Genomic DNA, 21,151 nt, shown 5'->3' on the forward strand with positions numbered 1-21,151 from the left:
TCAAGACTACAGACTCAGTTGTCAATTTCAATTCAGCCCACACCTGGACAGATCCATCCAATAAGGATACCAAAATCTGGAAGCACTGTTTATCCTCAGTGACAAATCTAGGACTTTGTAGAACAATGAGCAACTCCTTTTTTATGACTGTTATCAAAAAAATAAAGCCTTGGGAAACAGAACAGAGACAAAAGACACCCTAAGCCCCAAGAATCCACAGCCTTCACCAATTCGCATTCGCACAGCGTGCAAGATTCAGTCTGATTCTAGACACCCAGGAACACTATTTCACTAAGCCACACATCAGTATGTAATGCCACATTGATCACTAACACCCAGCAGGGCGTTCTGTAACATGAAAAGGGACAGCTACGTAGGCTGCCCAAAGTTCTTTGGTGAAAAGGTGGGATAATGTATGAGAAATCAATCCAGAGGACAGGTGGCCTTTCAGGCGATGCGCAACATGGAAGGACAAATAAGATGCGCAGGCAGTTTACCTGCAGGACTAGCTGCTGCCAGGCGGTTGCCAGGGGCTGGCCATTGCCAATGTTGCACGCGCTCACTCGGTCGGAGGGCTGATTGGCGCGTTCGAGTTGCAGGGAGACATTGCGCCGTTCCTCTTCAAGGGCCCGGGTGAGCCGCTCAAAGCGAGCCTCTTGCTCCTTAACCGAGGCTAAAATGCTGGCAGCGGACCTGATATCATAGTCCTCCATGACTGGTTTGAAATTCTTGTGCCTGTTAACTGATAACGGGCAAATGACAAGGGTTCGGTGAAGGGTAAGGGGAGGAATCACAGGTCAGAGGTCAGGGATAAAAAGAAAAGTGCATGTTAATTATGCTTCTACGTAACAGGCCAAGAAGCAATTTTGTCCTGCTTTTATGAAAACAACCCTCTTCCTCCAGGCCCTCTTCCGATGAAGAAAGGCCGTTTTCACACTACTAACCTGCTTCTGTAACGTTGCGAAACGTCACGCAAAAAACGCGGAAGATAACGTCTTCTCGTGAGAGTTTTGCGCAACATCGCGCAAAACTCTCGCGAGAAGACGCTATCTTTCGCGTTTTTTGCGCGACGTTTCGCAACGTTACGGAAGCAGGTTAGTAGTGTGAAAACGGCCAAAGTCTTTCTTCAGTTTCTCAGTTAGAAAATACCTCTTCCTATTAACAGGAAATCTTTCTCTATCAAAACGAGATGCAGTCACAGCTGTAGGAGCCAATGCCTCATTCCCAGACATTTATTTCACTTTATGACATCAATTTCTTCCTTAAAAAAAAAAGGCACCTCTTGAATTTTTTTAACATTTCCTTCCGACAAGAAATGTTCATGCTTTTCAAGAAAGTAATTTCACTGTGCAAACAACAATGTACTTTGGAGAAGATATTAGTTTCTCATTTCTGTCTTTTCTGGCAGATCAATTATTTCTACAACTTTATTCACATCTGCTTTTAATAGCGCAGATAGACGTTAACTCTCCAAGGAGTACGGGCTCCTTGTCAGAGGCTCTTCTGCCTGACCTACAAAGCAATCCTACAGAGAGTTACAGCCATCTAAGGCCATTGATATCAATGGACTCCGTTGGATGTAATTTTGCTAAGGACCGCATTGCTAATTTAGGAAAGGAAAATCCAAACGGTTTAGCAGCCCAGTCCTGCTGTGACATCACAGGAGTGCTGGAAAGGGGAGCAAACAGATGGAGCAATACAAATGGTCAATCCAATGCAGATAGACAAATGAAAGCTTTGCCTGCACAGAGAGCATTTCCATATAGGAAGTCTGTACTCAGACTTGGACATTTGGACATGGATGTGCATGAAGACACAAACGTTTTTTGCACCCATCACTCTGATGCTCAAATGCATCAGAAATGCAGAACTGAAGAACTTTCTTATATATAAGTAAGAAAATGGACTCTATTATGGTGGGTGCGATGCATTGATGTAGCATTCTTGTAGCCCTCAGGAAGCTAGGGAGAGCAAGGCCTTACTACTTGACACACAAGACCACCCTGTCCGACAAGATCATCCATGAAGCCTCGACTCTTTGGGCCTACCGCTTGATGTCAAGTGAGTGGCCACCAGAGACCTACATGCCCTGGACAGAGCAACTCATTTCCTCAAGCCATTTACTCAGCACCATCTCAATTTTCTTTTGGCTCAGCTTTTGCTTTGTTCCCATGACTTAGCCCCCTAGACCGGCCATTTAACACCATCCACTGTCCTCTTCTTCACTCTTCTGTCACTCTTACTGCTGTACTTTGTCTGTTTTCAGGTTTTATTCCAGAATGTTTCAAATTGATTACTCCTAGGGCTGGATCCAACCAGTTTTTCTGCGGGTGAAAAGGGGAGGGGGGGAGATCCCCTTTGACCACCATGAACGCTGTGTCTGAGGAACATGGGACCTGCCTGGAAAAAAGCAATTTGGGACGGGTGCTGTAGTTGGGAGAAGGATTAGACAAGACTGAGTGCTTAACTGAGTTTTAGTCAATGAAAATTCTGTTTCTCATGGTTCTCAAGGTTTTGGTATTAACCTATAATGCCCTGTGCGGACTGGGACCGGCGTATCTGCAGGACCGCCTCTCCCCATATGAACCCCAGAGGACTCTTTGCTCCAATGGTAAACATCTGTTGAAGGTCCCTGGCTCTAGGGAGGCCCGCCTGGCATCGACCAGGGCCAGGGCTTTTTCGGTCCTGGCCCCAGCCTGGTGGAATGCTCTGTCTAATGAGACCAGGGCCCGGTAGGACTTATCTTTCTGCCAGGCCTGTAAGACGAAGCTGTTCGGCCAGGCATATGGTTGATGCTAGGCACAGCCCCCCTATCTGGTTGAGTATGGACTGTGCCCTCCCCACTGCTGACATCTCCATCTGTTGAATACTTCCAAATGCTCTGGTGCTGACTAAAGGGTTATGCCCTGTGCCTATGTATAGTATATTTTACTGTGCTGCTGTATGATGTTTTTAATTTATGGTTTTAAATGGTATCTGATGTAATTTTATCTTTGCATGCAAATTGTGATCTGCCCTGAGCCTGCTGCCATGGGGAGGGCAGAATACAAATTTAATAAATTAAATTCTGGGAGCTGTAAATTTTGGTTTGTTGTGTTTATAAAGTTCTGTCAAGTCACAGCCGACTTATGGCGACCCTCCCCCATAGGACATTCAAGGCAAGAGACATTCAGTGGCGGTTTGCCATTGTTTGCCTCTGTGCCATGACTCTGGACTTCCTTGGTGGTCTCCCATCCAAGTACTACCCCAGGACTGACCCTACTTAGCTTCCAAGATCTGATGAGAACGGGCTAGCTCAGGCCATCCACAGGCTGACCAGAGCGATATTCTGGGATCTTACTTTTTTCAAATTTCTAGCAAGGCACCTAGAATTCCTAGAAATGAGTGGTCAACAAGGACTAAATAAATGTCTGGTTGATGTCCATGCAACAACTAACTAACATGGTTGCAAATATTTTCTAGAAGAGCCCTGAACCAAGGAAGAGCCACTGAGCCTAATGCAAGCCCACCAACCACGCCTTTCTGTTTTCAGCCCTGCTACTGCTCTTGCATACTTCTAGTTTTTCAGGTGCTAGAATTTATTTAAGCAGTTTGATTATTTTAATGTGTTTCAGGATACCGGTTTTTAATTCAAGCTGCTTTGAATGCTAAGAAAAGCAATGTTGGTATTTTAAATAAATATACTGTGGTCCACGGGATACTTGAGAATTTTTCCTCCTGTTTAGCAGTCTCAGGCACTTTGCAAAACCAAGAGGTCCTGAAGCTGCCGTGTATGCCTGTCAAACTATATTTGACTTGGGTTAGAACTTCTGCAGTCCTCTGTGAGAGAATGAATGCCACCATCTCTCCCTCCTAACACAGACTTTTTTTTTTTAAGGATACTCATTACAGGAAGGAAATAAAATCTCCGAAAATGTCCACGCTGTGATGGCAAGCTTGGCACCGATCAGCTAGCATTTATTTGTGGGACTAAATAGCATAAAAGCTGTCTAGCGCTTCAAATGAAATGGAATATGATAGATAGACTGCAGAAATGCCAAATAAGCTTCTATACAGGCCCCAATACCAAAAGAAACAAGTCCAATCAAACAGATTGCTTTCCCTGCTGATAGAGCTGCATGCATTTTGCAATTCTGCATAAACAGAGTTTGGGCACCCAGTTCAGTTCTCTAAGAGTCTCCCCTCTCATTGCTTTTTCCCTTGTGTGTGTTATGTGCCATCAAGTCACCTCCGACCTATGGCAACCCTATGAATGAAAGAAAACAAAATCAATCAAATTTCTAGACTGCAGAGTTGCTGGTCAGCGATCTCCATGGGAGACCACCCAGCAGGATAAGAAACGTTTTTTTAAAAAAAAACCAAGATTCTAAATCTTGAGGTTATCCTTACGGGGCAAACAGACTTTTAATGGCCCAATAGCCTTGCATTCCTGCCCCCAGTAGAAGCAGAATGCATTATGCAAAATAGGAACCACTGCAGCATCAGTTATGCCAAATCAGAGGCATTTATCCTAATTTGAACCGTTTGCACAGGTTGCAGAATTCTGGCTTTCTGGTTCCAGAATTTGGATTTCCCCCCACCAGAGGTCAGATGACACACAGCCTTGTCTATTATTATGAAGAAAAGGCAAACTCTGCTACAGAACTGTTTTCTCTTTCTTTAAAAAAAATATCTACATGGCACAATGATAGGTTTCATTTGATACAGGTTAGCATGGTTTCAGCAAGGTCTCTGACATTATACTACCAAGCCATTTGCAGATAAGAGCTAGTCAGAAAGGATTGTCACCCGCTGCGGGAGATGGTTGTTCATGCAGCCGTTTGCAACCAGCACAGATAAGCAGGAGATCCCAGCTGCCAGCACCTTCTACGGAAAATGAAAGGGCTGTTTAGCACCACATATCTGGATTGGAGCAAGACAGTGAGTCATACAAGCTGCATATTGTGATCTCTCTTCGAAGGATTGTCAGGGGGACCTTAGAAGGGAACAATGCATAATCACCTCTAGTATATATGAGCTGGTGGAAATTAATTTCCCGTTGACCTTGCAAATGCACAAAGTTTGCAAAGCAAAAAAATTCCCACCAAACTATGATACTTTAGTGCAGAGATTTCGGGCCGTTTGCATTGTTGTTATTTTTTTAAACTTGCTGTGAAGAAGAAAAGGGCAATCTCTGGGATTCTGCAGGTTCAGTGAGCCTTACGGGATTCTCAAGGAAACTCATACAGGTCCATAAGAAGACTTTCTGCACTTTCTTCCACAAATCACATCTGAGTGTACAGTGGCGACTCACCACCGTATATAGATCAAGATGGGTAGCCATGTTAGTCTCTCTGTAGCAGTAGGAAAGAGCAAGAGCCCAGTAGCACCTATAAGACTAACAAAATTTGCAGTAGGGTATGAGCTTTCATGACTCACAGCTCTGAAGAAGTGAGCTGTGACTCATAAAAGCTCATACCTTACCACAGTAGCATAGACGCTACTGGACTCTCACCCTTTTCTATTACCACATATAAAGAGCACCTCTGCAGATGCATTCTGAAGGACAATTCACACATTATGAAGTCTATCTGTCCTCTACTTTGGAAGTTAGCACTCACGGTGATACACAAGTGTCCAGAATGGAGCAAATCGTGGCTCACTGGGGCACTTACATGTCAAGTCAATGGTGTGTGTGGGGGGGGGGGGGTGAAGGCCCATTTCTTTATGTGTCATGGTCCCAATCCAAACTGGAACTCCAGCTGGGAACTCCAAGTGCACGTTGTACCCAAAGTCCCTGTAGCGACCACTTGTCCTCCATGTAACATGGACTTGGGACCATGCAAATCAGCCCTGAGAGCAGCGGAGAAACAGATCAGCAGTTTGTGTATGCATTTCTAGGAGCAACTAAGGTGCCCAGCGAGTGGTATAGTCTGCACAGAACTGCAGCGTGTAGCTCTATGCATTCTTTCAAAGCCCAGGAAGCTTCTGCTGAAGAATTTGATGTGAGCTTCAAATGGCTGGCATTCTTCCCTTGGATCAATTAAGTTTCTAGACCTCATGCTTGCCAAACATAGAGCTGTCTGATATAGGTTCTTTCCTAGATCTCATGTCTATACATATATTGGCTTCTGTGTACCATCTTGCAAATAAGTGCACATGTGTGAATAGTCTAACCACCGAAATGTCTGTTGGTTGTACCATTTACACATTATAATAGAGCTCACTAGGGGAATTGCTCCCAATGGGTAGAGAAATTCCACATAACAGGAAAGTTTAGAGTGAGCTTCAAAGCCACCACCAGGAAAGTTTATAATGGGCAACAGAGGCAAATATATCTGAGAAATGGAGCTACCTGTTGCAGGAAATAGCTGCCGTGCAAAGGTTGTTAGCAGGTGATGGCACACCTCTTTTAAGATGCCAAAGAAACATCAGTGCCTTTATCACCGGGGTTATGAAACCACCTTGCCTCATAATAACATCCCTTCAGCAGTTACCACCAAGGCTGGTTTGACTGCACAACCCCAAATAAAATTTCTGCAACCAGGAAACCAAATTATGCAAACCGAACAAAATCTTAAGATTCACATAGATCCTTAATCTGGCATGCTCAGTTCTGCTTGTGCATTGAAATCCTAAGCAGGGCTTTTTTTCTGGGAAAAGAGGTGGTGGAACTCAGTGGGTTGCCAGCACAGGGGGCAACTCTTGGCAGGAGGTGGTGCCCCTGGTACCACGTGTGCATGCAAAATGCATTCATGCTCCCAGGGCCAATAACGTCACTTTGGGTCAGCTGGAACAAGGGGGGAGTTTTTAAAAGTTTAAATTGCCCTCGGCTAAAATGGTCACATGGCTGGTGGCCCCGCCCCCTGATCTCCAGACAGAGGGAGCGGTGCGGAGGGCAATCTAAACTCTCCTCTGTCTGGAGATCAGGGGGCGGGGCCACCAGCCATGTGACCATTTTCAAGAGGTGCCGGAACTTCCAGCTGGAAAAAAGCCCTGATCCTAAGCGAAGTTACACCCTCCTAAATTCATTGAGTCAGTAGGCTTTATGAGGGTGTAACTGCTTAGGATGGCACTGTTAGTTTTTCAAATAATTTAGAACAGTTTTGTCAAACAAAAGAGGAAGGTAATGATGTGAACAGGAGAAGGCAGAGACGTTTCCAAGCTTGGATGGTGCTGAGGACTGGAAGCTTGTTGTTTTTTTTAAAAAAAAAATAAAGGAAAGAATTCTGAAAATGTCGATTTTCAGTATCAAAGTCGATACCAGTAGCAGTCGAGAGTACTGGGCTACCGAGATCAAAGGACTGATAAAATAGCTTTATGTGCGAAGTAGCAGAAGTGTTCCTGGCACCCCCAATTAAAGGATCTTGAGCAGCAAGCATCAGGGAAGATGCTCCTCTGCTTGGAAGCCATTGCCATTCGACGCAGACAATGCAGAGCTAGCTGGACCAATTATTTGGCCTGGTCTGAGGCAGCCTTACATATCTTCATGGCTCAGCAGAAGACCAGAAGGTTCCAGGTTCCCTGCAATCTCCCATGAAAAGATCTCAGGTGCCAGAGCTCAGGAGAGCTCCTTTTGTACCTGAGGCTTTGATGCCAGTCACGTGGACAAAATACTGATGGAATACTGATCTGGTTTGGCTTCATGTACAATTTTAGGCATCCTCCCGAGAGAGAGCTGAGTCAGTCTTGCAAATTCCTGGATGGCTGCAGCATCAAACGGCAACTAAATGCCCAGGATAATTACTGCTGTGTGTGTCTCTGATGACTGCACACAACAACTGCAGGGTTTGACTGAGTCTGGCAGAAGTCCAGAAGTGCTCTGGCCTTGATAAAACCACCATAAGGATCCCACCTTGCAAGTGAGGCTCCACTGGGCCTCTGTAACCTTGGCGTTATTGAACTCCACTGCCCTTAAAGAGCCACAATGGTGGCCAAACGGTCCTCCCTGTGAAAAAGGGACATCCAGTTGCCAACAATCACTAAAGCGCACTGAAAGTGCATTCTCCAACATGTGAAAGCACCTCTCGTTTCCGCCTCTTGCATCGCTGGCATCAAAGAATACTTACCTGCTCCAGTCTTCAGCCTGCAGTTTTTTGCTCTTCCATCAGAAAAATAAAAATGTGACTTCCAGGCCTCGAAAGCTCAGACATTTAAACTCTTCAAGAAGCAGCCCAGATACTTGCTGTCTGCAGTTTATTTTTTTTAAAAAAAGGTCCTTGGAGAGGAATTATAAGATTCTCTTCCTTCTCTCTGTAAGAAAATCTCTCGCATCCCTAGATAGGGATGGGGGGGGGGGGCTTTGCTTTTTGCTCTGTCTCCACCAACACAGAGTTGGATTGTGGGTATTTTCCCCCTCTTCTTTTTCAACATTTCACAACAAGACCCAAGATGCTGCTTTACAGATTCTGCACGGAGGGCGTTTTCAAGTCTGCATAGCTCTGTAGCTGTGAGGCATGGAGAGACCTGGGTTGTGGCTGGCTATCGTAGAGGAATCCCAGACATTCCTGCTCCATCAGCCTTTTAAAAGACCCCACCCCACGTCTCAGTCCCCAGCCATCCTCCATAGCCAATAGGAAGCGAAGCCCTCTATCCTTGTGCATCAAGTGTGTTAAACATATTGTGGCAGCCTCCGTCCTAAGCATGTTCAGAATGAGAGGCAGGGGGAGAGGGAAGCTCCCCTCCTCCACCCAGAACAAATATTTTTCAAATACCAGGGTAACCATCAGAAAGCTCCATATAGAGAGGAAGACAGGATGATAATCCCCGTTTTGAAGAAGGAAAAAACAAGAGTGCCGGCCCCTTTCTTGCTCTCCTGTGCTCCCCACCCCCATCTTAAATGGAAATTCAGAAGCAGAGATTAAGCCCATGTGTCTAGACAATAAGGTTTTGTTCAATGCAAGAGAGTCCATTCCAGATGTTTATTTCCCTGTGGCATGGAGATGCAGCAGAGAGCAAAACAGGGCTTGCAAAGTGCAGGGGGGGGCACTGTGCATCTGTGAGCCAAGCTACAAGTGACAAATGACACTTGCCTGGCAAGTGAACAGACTCACGTGTATTCTTCCCCGTTCACTTGCCATTCACTTGTGCTCCACTTGATCAAGTGGAGAGCAAGTGAATGGCAAGTGAACAGGGAGGGATACACGTGAGTCTGTTCACTTGCCAGGCAAGTGTCATTTGTCACTTGTAGCTTGGCTCTGTGTGTTCTGACCACTCTCCCTGCTTTTCACATGAAAAACACTACCTTCCTTGCAAGATACCCGACAGGGAGAGTCAGCGTATTGGGGTTTACAGCTGAGAGTTAATAAGACTGAACAGTCCTCTCTCCCCCTCCCCCTTTCTCTCTATCAAATCCCCTTGCCAAGGAAAACTAGCATGTCTTTCTGACAACCCAGTGCGAGGATTTGAGGACACCCACCTTCTCCCTGGCAACCCACTAGTACAATCAAGGGGGACACGAACTTGTGCTCCGGCACCATGCTAGAACATGATGTCACTTCCGGCAAACCCCAGAAATGATGTCATGATGACACTTCCAGTTTTTGCTGGAAATGACTTCCCCCCGACCAGCCTTTGATGTGCTGGTGGTAAAGAGGAGGAATTACCAAGCTACCCCCCTACTTGTAGTCTAGCCCTGACATGCTACTTTTCTGTGCGCAGAGGATGGCTTGTTTGCTTGTTTATTCATAGGAATGGGGGAATTTACAGTCACGTGAGTCATCACCTGTAATCTGAAGTGACACAACCCAGACACAGGTTTGTGGGCCGTAGTATCAAGAGTGGAGGACAGCTTTTGGTCTCACTGCAAGCATGCCTGCAAGAGCACTGCCTTCCTTTTCTCTAGAGGAGTGAATGATATAACAACAACAACAACAACATTTGATTTATAAATCGCACTTCAGGACAACTTAACAGCCATTCAGAGCAGTTTACAAAGTCAATGTCATTGTTATTCCAACAACAATCTCCCTGTGAGGCGGGTGGGGCTGAGAGAGCTCCTAGAAGCTGTGACTGACCCAAGGTCACCCAGCTGGCTTCAAGCGGAGGAGTGGGGAATCAAACCTGGCTCTCCAGATTAGAGTCCTGCCGCTCTTAACCACTACGCCAAACTGATAAGTCATATGTTGGAAAAGTAAAGGCACACAAGCTTGAAGCTAACTTTGGGATGTGTACTCCCAGCACTTTTTCCTAGCTACATCAGCTCTTCCTATTGTTTCTCCAATTATTTATCCAGCATTTTAATCATTTATGCTGAAGCAGGCATGAGAAGGGAGCTGCTGACCCCAAAATCTAATACCATAGGCCACCACTTGCTTATCAAAAAATGCTTAGTATTTGTATAGCGCTTCCAAACATTCAAAATGTTTCACGTATATAATTTTGTCATAACCCTGACAATAGCTCTCTAAGGTTATTATCCCTTACATTGCAGACTGGGCCAAGATTGAGAGAAAGGGGCTTCTCAAAGACCACCTAATAAGTTTGTCACAGAGGCAAGAGTCAAACTGATGACCTTCTAATTTGTCATTGGGCCTCTTAGCTACTACACTACACCAGCTTGTGAATGTATCACTGTCGGGAATAAACTGAAATGGATGGAAAATTCTACAGTACTAGAACTATACTTAATTATAGCCAGGTACAAATCTGCTTTAAAAAAATCAAAAGGGACATTTGATGAAAATATGAAGCAAGCTAATTTATTATTTTATTCGTTTATTATATTAGCTATTTAGCCCGCCCTCGCCACAAGCAGGCTCTGGGCGGGTTACAACCAGATCAAGCAATACAGAATAAATAACAATCAAATATCATACAAAAGCACAATAAAAACTCAACATGGCATCGGATTAGCTTACAATGCAGCAACCCTAACCAAACCAGTTCTGATATACTTCTTTTCAGTTTTATCTCTGCCTCTGCTGTAGAGAGTCTCTAGGAGTAAAACCTAGCATTTCTCTCCAATAATGATTAGAGATATACTTAGAAGAGCCAAATGTCTAATGAATCCAAACTCTCTGGACCAAAACAAGAATTCTGTGCTAGAAATTTGAGAAAACATACAGCAAGAACATTTATAGCATGTGCAATTGTGTAGACTAGGGTGCAGCTGTGTAGTCTTGGAGGGGAAGAACAGGACAAATTTGCTTCCAATTGACAGTATACAGAGCAGGTTAGAGGGCGCTGCTATTGCACAATCTTCAAGCAGGGCTCAAGTGCATGCTGTTACCGACGCAATTCTGGAAAGCATGCATGGGGGGGGGAGTTTAAAATCAGGAAATACACACCTAGTAGCTAAAGAGATTCTCTGTGTTAGAGATGTTGGGACATCACACATTAAACGTTAGAGGAAAGCAGGCCAGCCTCAAACTGAATCAGCTGCAACAGAAAGAAGGAAGAGAAGAAAAGTTAGTTCGTGAGAGGTTAGTAGATGCAATCAGCCAGACTCTAAAGAACCTACTTTCGGCATGCACAGGAAGACTTAAAATACAATATTTGACATAGTTAGGTGGGTAGCCATGTCGGTCTGCTGTGGAACAGTAAGATTTTTGTCCTGTGGCCCCTTACGAGACCAGCAAGATTTTCAGAGTGTCTTCTAAGAGATATTCCCGAAGAGTTTTGGTCCTAAAATTCATAAAATATTACAAAGGCTTAAATCTAATGAGAAGTGAAATAATCAATTGAGTTCTTTCTTCTTGGTAAAACTCACAGTGCAGCAGGATGTGTACAGCTGACTCAACCACGTTTTCAGAGCAGGGACAACAACGCTGCTGTAATGGTAGGTGACAGAACCTGCCATAAAAGACTGCAGAGGGAAGTGCATCAAAACGCACTCTCGAAAAAGGCCCATCAGTACCCCTCATATATGATATCCGACAGGTATGATGGCACTGCATAATATGGCTGCCTTTTTAGGATAGTATACTTTATACTTGAGAGTGGTGTAGTGTAGTGGTTTGGTGTAGTGGTTAAGAGCGCGGGACTCTAATCTGGAGAACTGGGTTTGATTCCCCACTCCTCCACTTGAAGCCAGCTGGGTGACCTTGGGTCAGTCACAGCTTCTAGCTCTCTCAGCCCCACCCACCTCACAGGGTGTTTTGTTGTGAGGATAATAATAACATACTTTGTAAACCACTCTGAGTGGGTGTTAAGTCGTCCTGAAGGAGGGCATATAAATCGAATGTTGTTGTTGTTATTCAAATTATCCGAAACACAATCAACAATAAGCAGAGGTCACATGTTATTATTGATTGTCCTTGCTAAGCTGATACAAGTTTCCACCAGAGACCTAAGTATCAATCAGAAATCAGCATAATATGTAAAGCTGTTCCAAGTAGTTCTGTCTTTTGCAGTTCTGTAGGTGTTACGTCAGAAAGCTGCAGTTTTTCCATATGCATTGCAAAGTTTTTTGAGAACGTTCAAAGTGCCCTAATGACAATGGGGACTACTGTTGCATTCTTCTTCCATAGTCAAGTATCATCATCATCATCATCATTATTATAGGAAGCATTACTTCATTATTTTAGAACTCTATATCAGTCAGGCGTTGTGAGATTCTTTGTTCTTTATAAGGGCTAATAGCAGCTTGGGGCAGAGGCTTTTCTCTTGGATTAAGTCACTCTCCCTCCCAACATTATGGCCCCAATCCAAATCACTCCTTCTACAAATGCTTTTTAACATTAAAATACACATTAGGACACCTTATCTTGGATCTTCTGCATAATACACAGCTGAATTGATATAACTGAGCATCAGTATACCATCCAGTGTTCTACAAAGAAACGATATATTTTATTTTACATCAAGAAATTAAAGAATCAGAGGATGACAGGAAGCACACCAAAAGCTACTTTCATGAACCACACCAAAGATTTTATAAAACATTCTCCTCAAATCACATATAAACAAACAGAATCTTGACACATGGATACAGCATCAGTTTTATCCTCTTCTGTCATGGTTCTCCAAAATCAGGCATTTCAGAACGTAAAACAGAATGATGCAATATGAGAAATGTCCATTTTTCTCCTGAGCATCCCCATCTTACAGCTCCTTCTGCAGAAAACAAGCTTTATTTATTTTCAGACCCTAATTGCCGGGAGTGGGGACGGATCTGTCAATCATAGGGTTTAACTAGACATTGCCATTCACAGTTTTCTATTTGCAGAAGCCAGATCCAGGCTACAACGTTGGGATGGGTAGAGCATGTGGGTCTTCAGCCTTCCCCACCCCTGCCCCATGCGGTTTCTAGTTATCCTCCCATGCATGGTACCTTAATGGACCATGAACCATTGGACTTTAATGGACTGTGAATGGGTTGAAATGAAATCAAACGAGTTTTGGCTAAACATTAGGAAGAACTTCCTGACAGAATGGGCCCTCAGTGGAATAGGCTTCCTCAGGAGGTGGTGGGCTCTCCTTCTTTGGAGGTTTTTAAGCAGAGGCTAGATGGCCATCTGACAGCGATGCTGATTCTGTGAAGCTACGCAGATCATGAGAGGGAAGGCAGGAAAGGTTACATCAGAGCTTAGTTCCCGTGGCCCCTTCTTACATGCCCAGGGTAATGCCGATTGTCACTTTGGGGTCAGGAAGCCATTTTCCCCAGGCCAGTTTGGCTGGGGATCCTGACGGTGTTTTGCCATCTTCTGGACATGGAGCAGGGGTCACTGGGGGTGGGGGGAGGTAGTTGTGAATTTCCTGCTTCGTGCAGGGGGTTTGACTAGATGACCCTGGAGGTCCCTTCCAACCCTACGAGCCAAAACACACGTTAAGAAAAACCTAGGTTCAGCACGTGTTCTCTTACCTCAAGGTTTGCCTGGATCTGTAGGAGTCCTGGAAGCTTAAAGATCTGTAGGGGTCCTGGAAGCTTAAAGTCCTGGAAGCTTAAAGGATCTGTAAGCGTCCTGGAAGCTTAAAGGCGTCCTGGAAGCTTAAAGCTTAAAATACAGGCGCCTGTATTTCCCTTTCCCTTTTTGCTGCTCTGTAAATGCTAAACTTTAAGCTTCCAGGACGCCTACAGATCCCAGCAAACCTTGAGGTAAGAGAACACGTGCTGAACCTAGGTTTTTCTTAACGTGTGTTTTGGCTCTACGATTCTACGATTTATGTACCATTTATTTACATGTGCCACATGGTGCATTTATGCTTTCCCGACTGAGTCAACAGCAAAAAAAATCATGAAAACAGTGTGGGAACCAGAGCCATGATCCAAATCGGAATGCTGTCTGCTTTTTAAAAACAGCAGGAGATCCTCTCATAGGTTTCAGTGTCACATCAAGTTAAGCTCTGTGTGTGTGTGTGTGTGTGTGCTAGTTTTAAACACATAGGGACTTTCCCCCTCTTAATGTTACAACAGCATTTCCCCCTATCTACCACCAAAACTCGTACAGTCCAACAAGAAGGAACTTTACACAGCATTGTTGATCATGAAGTCTACGATCCAAACAGCCCACGGATGATAACTGTAAAGCCCACTGGACAGCTAAACATGCTATCCAAACCAATTGCACACCCAGCCCACTTCCAATTTTTGAAGGAGAAACAGCCTCTTCCACCCAATGGCCATAACTTTGGTTGACCGACTTCTTCTTCAGCCCATGGGCAATAATCCCACACTAATGAATAGCAATGTACAAAGAGACTGGTTTCAATATAGGCAGAGACAGACAGACGTAGTTTGTCGGTTTCGAAAGGAACACAAAGATGTTGGTTAAGGGGTTTTTGTTTTACGCAGACAAAAAAAGCACTCCGTGGAACAAAGAGTTCAACTGAGGAATGAATTGAGAGTTGAGGAAGTGCCATTAAAAATAAACCCGCCTCCCTCCCTAATGAAGGAACTCTGGAGCTATTTAAAGATTCAACAGCCTGGGTAGGTCAATGGAAGTTATGCCTCAGCAGAAAAAAAAAAGAATAACATTTCAATACAAGATTATAACTGCTGATTTGAGAAATTAGGGAGCCTCACAGGAGTTTTTGGTGATTCAGTCAGCTGGAATTTAATATTCACAAGTCTAAGAGAACTGAGTATTCCATTGTGTTTTCAGATTAACGATTCCACTAATAGACCACACTTCACTGCAATGAAATAATCTGTGAATCATGAAAAAAAAGTTACACTGGCTAAACGAACAGGGGTAATTAGGGATGGGTCAAAAGAGTCCCTTTATTTCTGCAGAGCTCGCCAGGATTTAGATCTTAGATGCTGTCTGCACAAAGGGTAGTGAAACTGGCAAGGATTCTACAGGCTCTGTCACATAGTATATTCAGAAGGGGTGGTGGAATTGACAAATCCTTTCAAGCACCTTGTCAATTTCACATCAGCAGCGATTGGGGTTTCTTCAAACTCATTTCAGAGACAGAGAGAAAACACTGCTGGTTTTACGGCTGCTCTTGGCAGCCTTTTCTCATACAGTCGTCCAAGATGGTAGCATCTTCTATCGTTTCTCAACTTGTGGGACAGCAAATGGCTGACGGTGACCATTCACCAGGAGGGGAGCGGCATTTGAATTCTCTGCAAACATTTGGAAATAACTATTTTAATGGCGGATTTGAGCTGGAAGAGGATAGATAGGGCTGCAAATCTTGGGAACAGATTAAGGCTCATAATTACCCATGTTGCTAAATTTTTTTAAAAAAATGGGACTCTGCCTGCTTCTGAAAATTCTGTTCAATGCCTCCCCTCCCACAGCCACCAGCAGCACTTTGATAAGTCCCGAAGAAAGTGCCGGCCAAATTTAATGCCTGCATTTGTCAAAGGCAATCTTCCCGAAGCTGCTGCATCTCCAGCAAATGCCAACATTTAGGGCTCTTTCAAAGCCGCATTAAAATTACATTTTGCTACAGTGAACTTCATTCCCCCCCCTCTCTGCCCACACTTTGTAACAATTTTATAGCCTTCAGCGTTATTTTTCATGTCATTGGTGTTTACAGCATCTCGCCATTTAGAGCCCATCCAAAATATGTTTGCTTGTCTCCATTTCTAAGCCATCAAGAACTGGGTGGAATAAGAATAAATCAAGCAGAGCTCTGCTAATCCTCTCCCGACCCGCTGAATGCTGTCAAAGTGCCAATATCCTTTGCTTTAAAGTCACTAGACCAGCTCTCCGTCAGGGTGGCGATGCTCTCGCCTAATCCAAATGTAATTATTTTTATTTTGGAATCAGACTCAAGACATTGTATTGTAGGCTGTGCTCAAGATGGAATGCACTTTACATCTTCTGGGAATGTCTTTGTTCCTTCATTTTGTCATTCTCGTTTTCCAAAAAAAAAAAAAAAAGGAATTAAGCGGCTTTAGTGTCATTTGTTCATTATTATTGTTGTTATTATTGCTCAATGGCCCATTATTCCCTTGAAAATTGAGTGCTTTTTTCCTTTGTTGTATGGTTGGTCTGTCTCTCTCTCTCTCAAATAAATAAATAACAGATTTGGCTGGGCCATTTCCACACATTAAAAAAAGGTCTTTCAGTCACAATAATCTAATATTATTCTTGGTGGTGGAGAGTGCCCTCAAGTCAAAGCTGACTTCTGGCAATCTCTGGTGGGGTTTTCATGGCAAAAGACTAACAGAGGTGGTTTGCCATTGCCTTCCTCTGCAACTCTGTTCTTCTTTGGAGGTCTCCCATCCAATTACTAACCCAAACTGACCCTGCTTAGCTTCTGAGCTCTTACACAAACGGAGAGCATCACGATATAATAATCAACAGAGAAGATAGCAAATCGTGATGACTTACTAAAAAACAACTAAACTGCAATCAAAGACCATTCAACAAGATTGTTGTATCAAAACAGTAAATATCTCTTGTGTGTATTGCATTAACATACAGAATAAAGTTACCTACAACCGCATTGCATTCACAAAATGTTTTTCAACTTATTCCATGCTCATAACGTTTACAATATATTTGACCAACTTATTTCATACTCATAAAGTGCTAGTGCTTATTTCCATATATTCCCCATTTCATAAATACATCATACAATAAATAATCACATACACATTGCACTAGACCCCAAATCATAACTTTATCAGCTCACCGAATTACATTCCTGATGGAAGCTTTTGAGTTACACATCGCCTTTTCTCAAACAGGTGGCACCAAGATATTTTAAAAGGAAAGGGGTGGGGTGGGGGTCTAAATGAGAGAGTGGCATTGTGCCTTTGACCGCAGGTTCTTCCAGCATAATGAAGTTCCTGCACTTTTCACCGGTCAGGGCTCTTCCGTACATTAAGATCCCAGGTCACCAGAGATGTTGTTCCTTAGCAGCAGGGCAACTGCTCTGCATACTGAAGTACCAGGTTCAATCCCAAACATCTCCAGCTAAAAAGATGAGATCGTAGACAACGTGATAGACCTTGACCTTAGACCTTGGAGAAGAAAAGATCCTGATAGCTGAATGGACCGGCTCAGTATAAGGCAGCATCATATGACCAAACCAGGGCAAAACTGGCCAGAGAAATAACAGACCTTCCTTTGAACAAATGAATGAACGAATGAACGAATGAACGAATGAACCAACCAACCAACCAACCAACCACAGACAGACAGACAGACAGAAATGACATTTTTATTTTATTTATTTATTTATTTATATTTCAATTTGTATACCGCCCATCCCCAGGGGCTCTGGGCGGTGAACAGTTAAAATCGATAAAAAGAAGAACTAAAATCAATATACAATAAAACAAATTAACAAAGTGCAGTGGTGGGGAGAACCCTCCCCCACCCCAAAGGTGAGAGGCCGACATGGCACCGCCCCCTTCAACCACTGAACGCCTGGCAGAACAGCTCTGTCTTACAGGCCTGGCGGAACGATAATATGTCCTGCTGGGCCCGGGTTTCCATTGACAGAGTGTTCCACCAGGCTGGGGCCAGGACTGAAAAGGCCCTGGCCCTGGTTGAAGCGAGGCAGGCTTCCTTAGGGCCGGGGGTCACAAGTAAATATTTATTCGCTGATTGAAGCGATCTCCGGGGAACGTACAGGGGATTTTACCACATCTGTCCCTAGCAGAAGTCATTCACAGGCATGGAGGAAACACAGATCAATGAAAACAGTGTTCCATTTATTTGCAAAGCTGTAAAATAATATTAGAAAGCAGATCACATGCTAGCTTCAAAGGTGGGATAGCGGTGGTATTACCTGGCAGCTGGAGGACTAAATCCTGTTCACACACATTCATTTGATCAATTCCATTTTTATCCAACCCTTCTTCAGAGGGGCATCCATGGTTTCCCTTCTCCTATTTATCCCCACAACAACCCAGTGAAAAAAGTTTGAGAGAGTAATTAATTCAAAAACATTCCGTGAAGGTTCACAGCTAAGTATTCTCCCTTGCCTACGACCACAGCGACATGCTGGATTCCAACAGTTCTGTCTTATTCCAGTTATACACAAGATATATTGGGGGATTTTCTTAAAACCTCGGAACAAAATTCAGTTCCTCTTATCGTTCATTAGCCCAGCCCGGTCTTCTGCATGTAGCCTGGGGAGACACAGTCTGCTCCTCTCATTGTGACGGAACAGCTCAGTTTAGGATTAAGGAATGCGGACTTCATTTTGGAAGCTGTCGTTTCCAAGTACATTTGGGGCCTAATGCCTGTCTTTTTGAAATAAAAACATGAACTTACATCGATACCTAAGATTGCGTCAGGCCAGAGCACAGCTTGGGTGTAGTAACTGATGTTACTGATCTAAGAATCTCTCCTCAGCTATGAAGCTTGTTAAACCAGGCATACACACTCAGCCTAACCTATTTCATAGTTAGGTTCAGGGCTCATTTCAAGGGGGAACACGCAGGAACACAATTCCAGCAGTTCCCCAAAGAGGTCACATGTCAGGTGGCCCGGATCGGGCCTGACGGGTGGTGGATCACTCTCTCACTCAGCAGCGGCCCAATCCTGACCATTTTGGGCCCCTTTTCGGCCATTTTCAGCCCCCTTTTGCCATTTTGGGCCCAATTTCGGCCCTGAATGGCCAGGATTGGGTCCAAAACAGCCAGGATAAGTGATGTCAGGGGATGTGGCATATGCAAATCAGTTGTGCTAATGACACGCTTCTGGTGATGTTGAGGGGTGTGGCATATGCTAATTAGTTATGCTAATGAGTTCCTCCTGCTCTTTTTCTACGAAATGACCCCTGGTTAGGTTAATGTGAGGATGGAAATGGAGGGAGGAGAAAACAATGAACTCCTTGGGGGAAGGACAAAGGAAAATGTAACTGGATCTCTGCAACTCCTGTTTTATCTACCCTGACAGACAGTGTCTTTCCAAGGTCCCAAGCAGAGACCTTGTCCAATCCAGCTATCAGTGATCCTTTTAATGGGAGACACCGGTGATTGAATCTGGGGCCTTTGGCAGAGCAAGAATTTGCCCCGGAACTGAGCTCTAGCTCTTCCCCTGATGCATAGCCAAGAAAAAATGGGGAAACAGATAAACCATTAATACTATTTTTTTTTAAAAAAAACAGCAAATCTTATACTGATCACAGTTTACTGGTGAAACACAATTGCGCTTAAGCCGTTCAAGTGGTTGGATCCTGCCAGCTTTTCTGCTGGAGAAAAGGGAAGATGTTATGGATCAAGGGACCGGCATGGACACGGACACACGCACGCATGCACAAAATGGGACCGGGATGGATAGGGTTGCCAACCTCTAGTTAGGCCCTGGCATTCTTCCAGAATTACAACTGATCTTCAGACTACAGAGATCAGCTCCCCTGGAGAAAATGGAAGCACTGAAGGGTAAACTCTATAGCATTATACCCCACTGAGGTTCCTTCCCTCCCCCTCCCCAGGCTCCATCCCCAAATCTGCAGGAATTCCTAACCCAGATTTGGCAATCATAAATATGGAGGAGAATTGAGCAAGATTGAGAGCCAAGCTACAAGAGACGAGTTACACAAAGAGGAGCATGTGAAGGGAGTTGCAATGTTAGCTGGGAAGCTGAGTTTTAAAAGAGATTGGAAGGCTTTGTCAATTTCCCCTCTCTGCAGAGCCAGGGAGATTGCTGCTCAAAGGGTTTGTTAATTTCCTCTTTGCCTCTCCAAGGCTCCGCCAGTTTCACCTCCCCTTCTAAGAGGCAAAGAGGAAATAAACAAAGCAACATCTCCCTGGCTCTGTAGAGAGGAGAAATTGACAAAGCCTTCTGATCTCTTTTAAAACTCAGCTTCCTGGCTAACCATGCAACTCCCTTCACATGCTCCTCCTTGTGTAATTCGTTTCTTGTAGCTTAACTGTCAGTGAGAAAGTGACAGGATCCAACCCAAGGTGTTCCAAAACAGTGACTCTGCTGGAATTCCAGAAGTGACCAGTGTGGCAGTCCCAACAACACAGTTCGGGTTCTTTGTTGTTACTTCTCAGATACCAGGACTAAGCCTGGAGCCTTGGGAAGGCGAAAAACAACTGATCCTTGAGTCTAATAAGTCTAATAAGTCTAAGTCTGTGGACAAAATCAAGAGGGTGCAGAGGAGAGTGACGAGGATGATCAGGTGTCCGGAGACTGAGCCCTACGAGGAAAGGCTGAGGGCCTTGGGAATGTTTAGTTTGGAGAAGAGGGGGCTGAGGGGGGACATGATTGCTCTCTTTAAGTATTTGAAAGGCTGTCATTTGGAGGAGGGCAGGGAGCTGTTCCAGTTGGCAGCAGAGGGTAGGACCCGAAACAATTGGCTTAAATTACATGCACAAAGGTACCGGCTGGATATTAGGAAGAACTTTTTCATGGTCAGAGTAGTTCAAAAGTGGAATCAGCTGCCTAGGGAGGTGGTGAGCTCCCCTTCACTGACAGTTTTCAAGAAGAGGCTGGATGAATATTTGTCAGAGATGCTTTAGGCTGATCCTGCACTGGGCAGGGGGTTGGACTAGATGGTCTGTATGGCCCCTTCCAACTCTATGATTCTATGATTCTAATAAAGCCCTGAATGAAACAAGGGGGGAGAGAGCACACACCCAAGGATTTGTGTGGGCTCCGTAACAGATGCGTCAAGCAACATATTCCAAAGATGAGGAGTTAATTGATGCTATAAATAGTACTACACAGGCACTGAAGAACACAAAGCCGCTTCATTCTCCTGTCTAAACCTCCGTGTCTAGCTCAGCTGTTGATCCCTTACATTTATTTGACTTCAGGGAGAAGATCCAGTGACGGAGGGGTGGAGAGAAGAGGCTGGTTATTGTACA

General features: G+C 44.3%; 1 protein-coding gene across 2 annotated transcripts in view; it reads right to left on the reverse strand.

Moving 5' to 3' along the window:
• Positions 1-21,151, reverse strand: part of ARVCF (ARVCF delta catenin family member) — a 376,032-nt gene that overhangs the window by 347,181 nt on the left and 7,700 nt on the right. Inside the window, exon 1 of one of the 2 annotated variants that reach the window (XM_054996345.1) lies at positions 498-713. The exons of the other annotated variant lie outside the window; for it this stretch is intronic. Within the exon in view, the coding sequence (XP_054852320.1) occupies positions 498-713 (216 nt within the window). Of the gene's footprint in view, positions 1-497; positions 714-21,151 lie in introns of those variants that run through there. 2 annotated transcript variants of the gene reach the window in all.

Source organism: Eublepharis macularius, chromosome 13, assembly GCF_028583425.1.
Source record: "Eublepharis macularius isolate TG4126 chromosome 13, MPM_Emac_v1.0, whole genome shotgun sequence".
In the NCBI taxonomy this organism is placed as follows: Eukaryota; Metazoa; Chordata; class Lepidosauria; order Squamata; family Eublepharidae; genus Eublepharis; species Eublepharis macularius.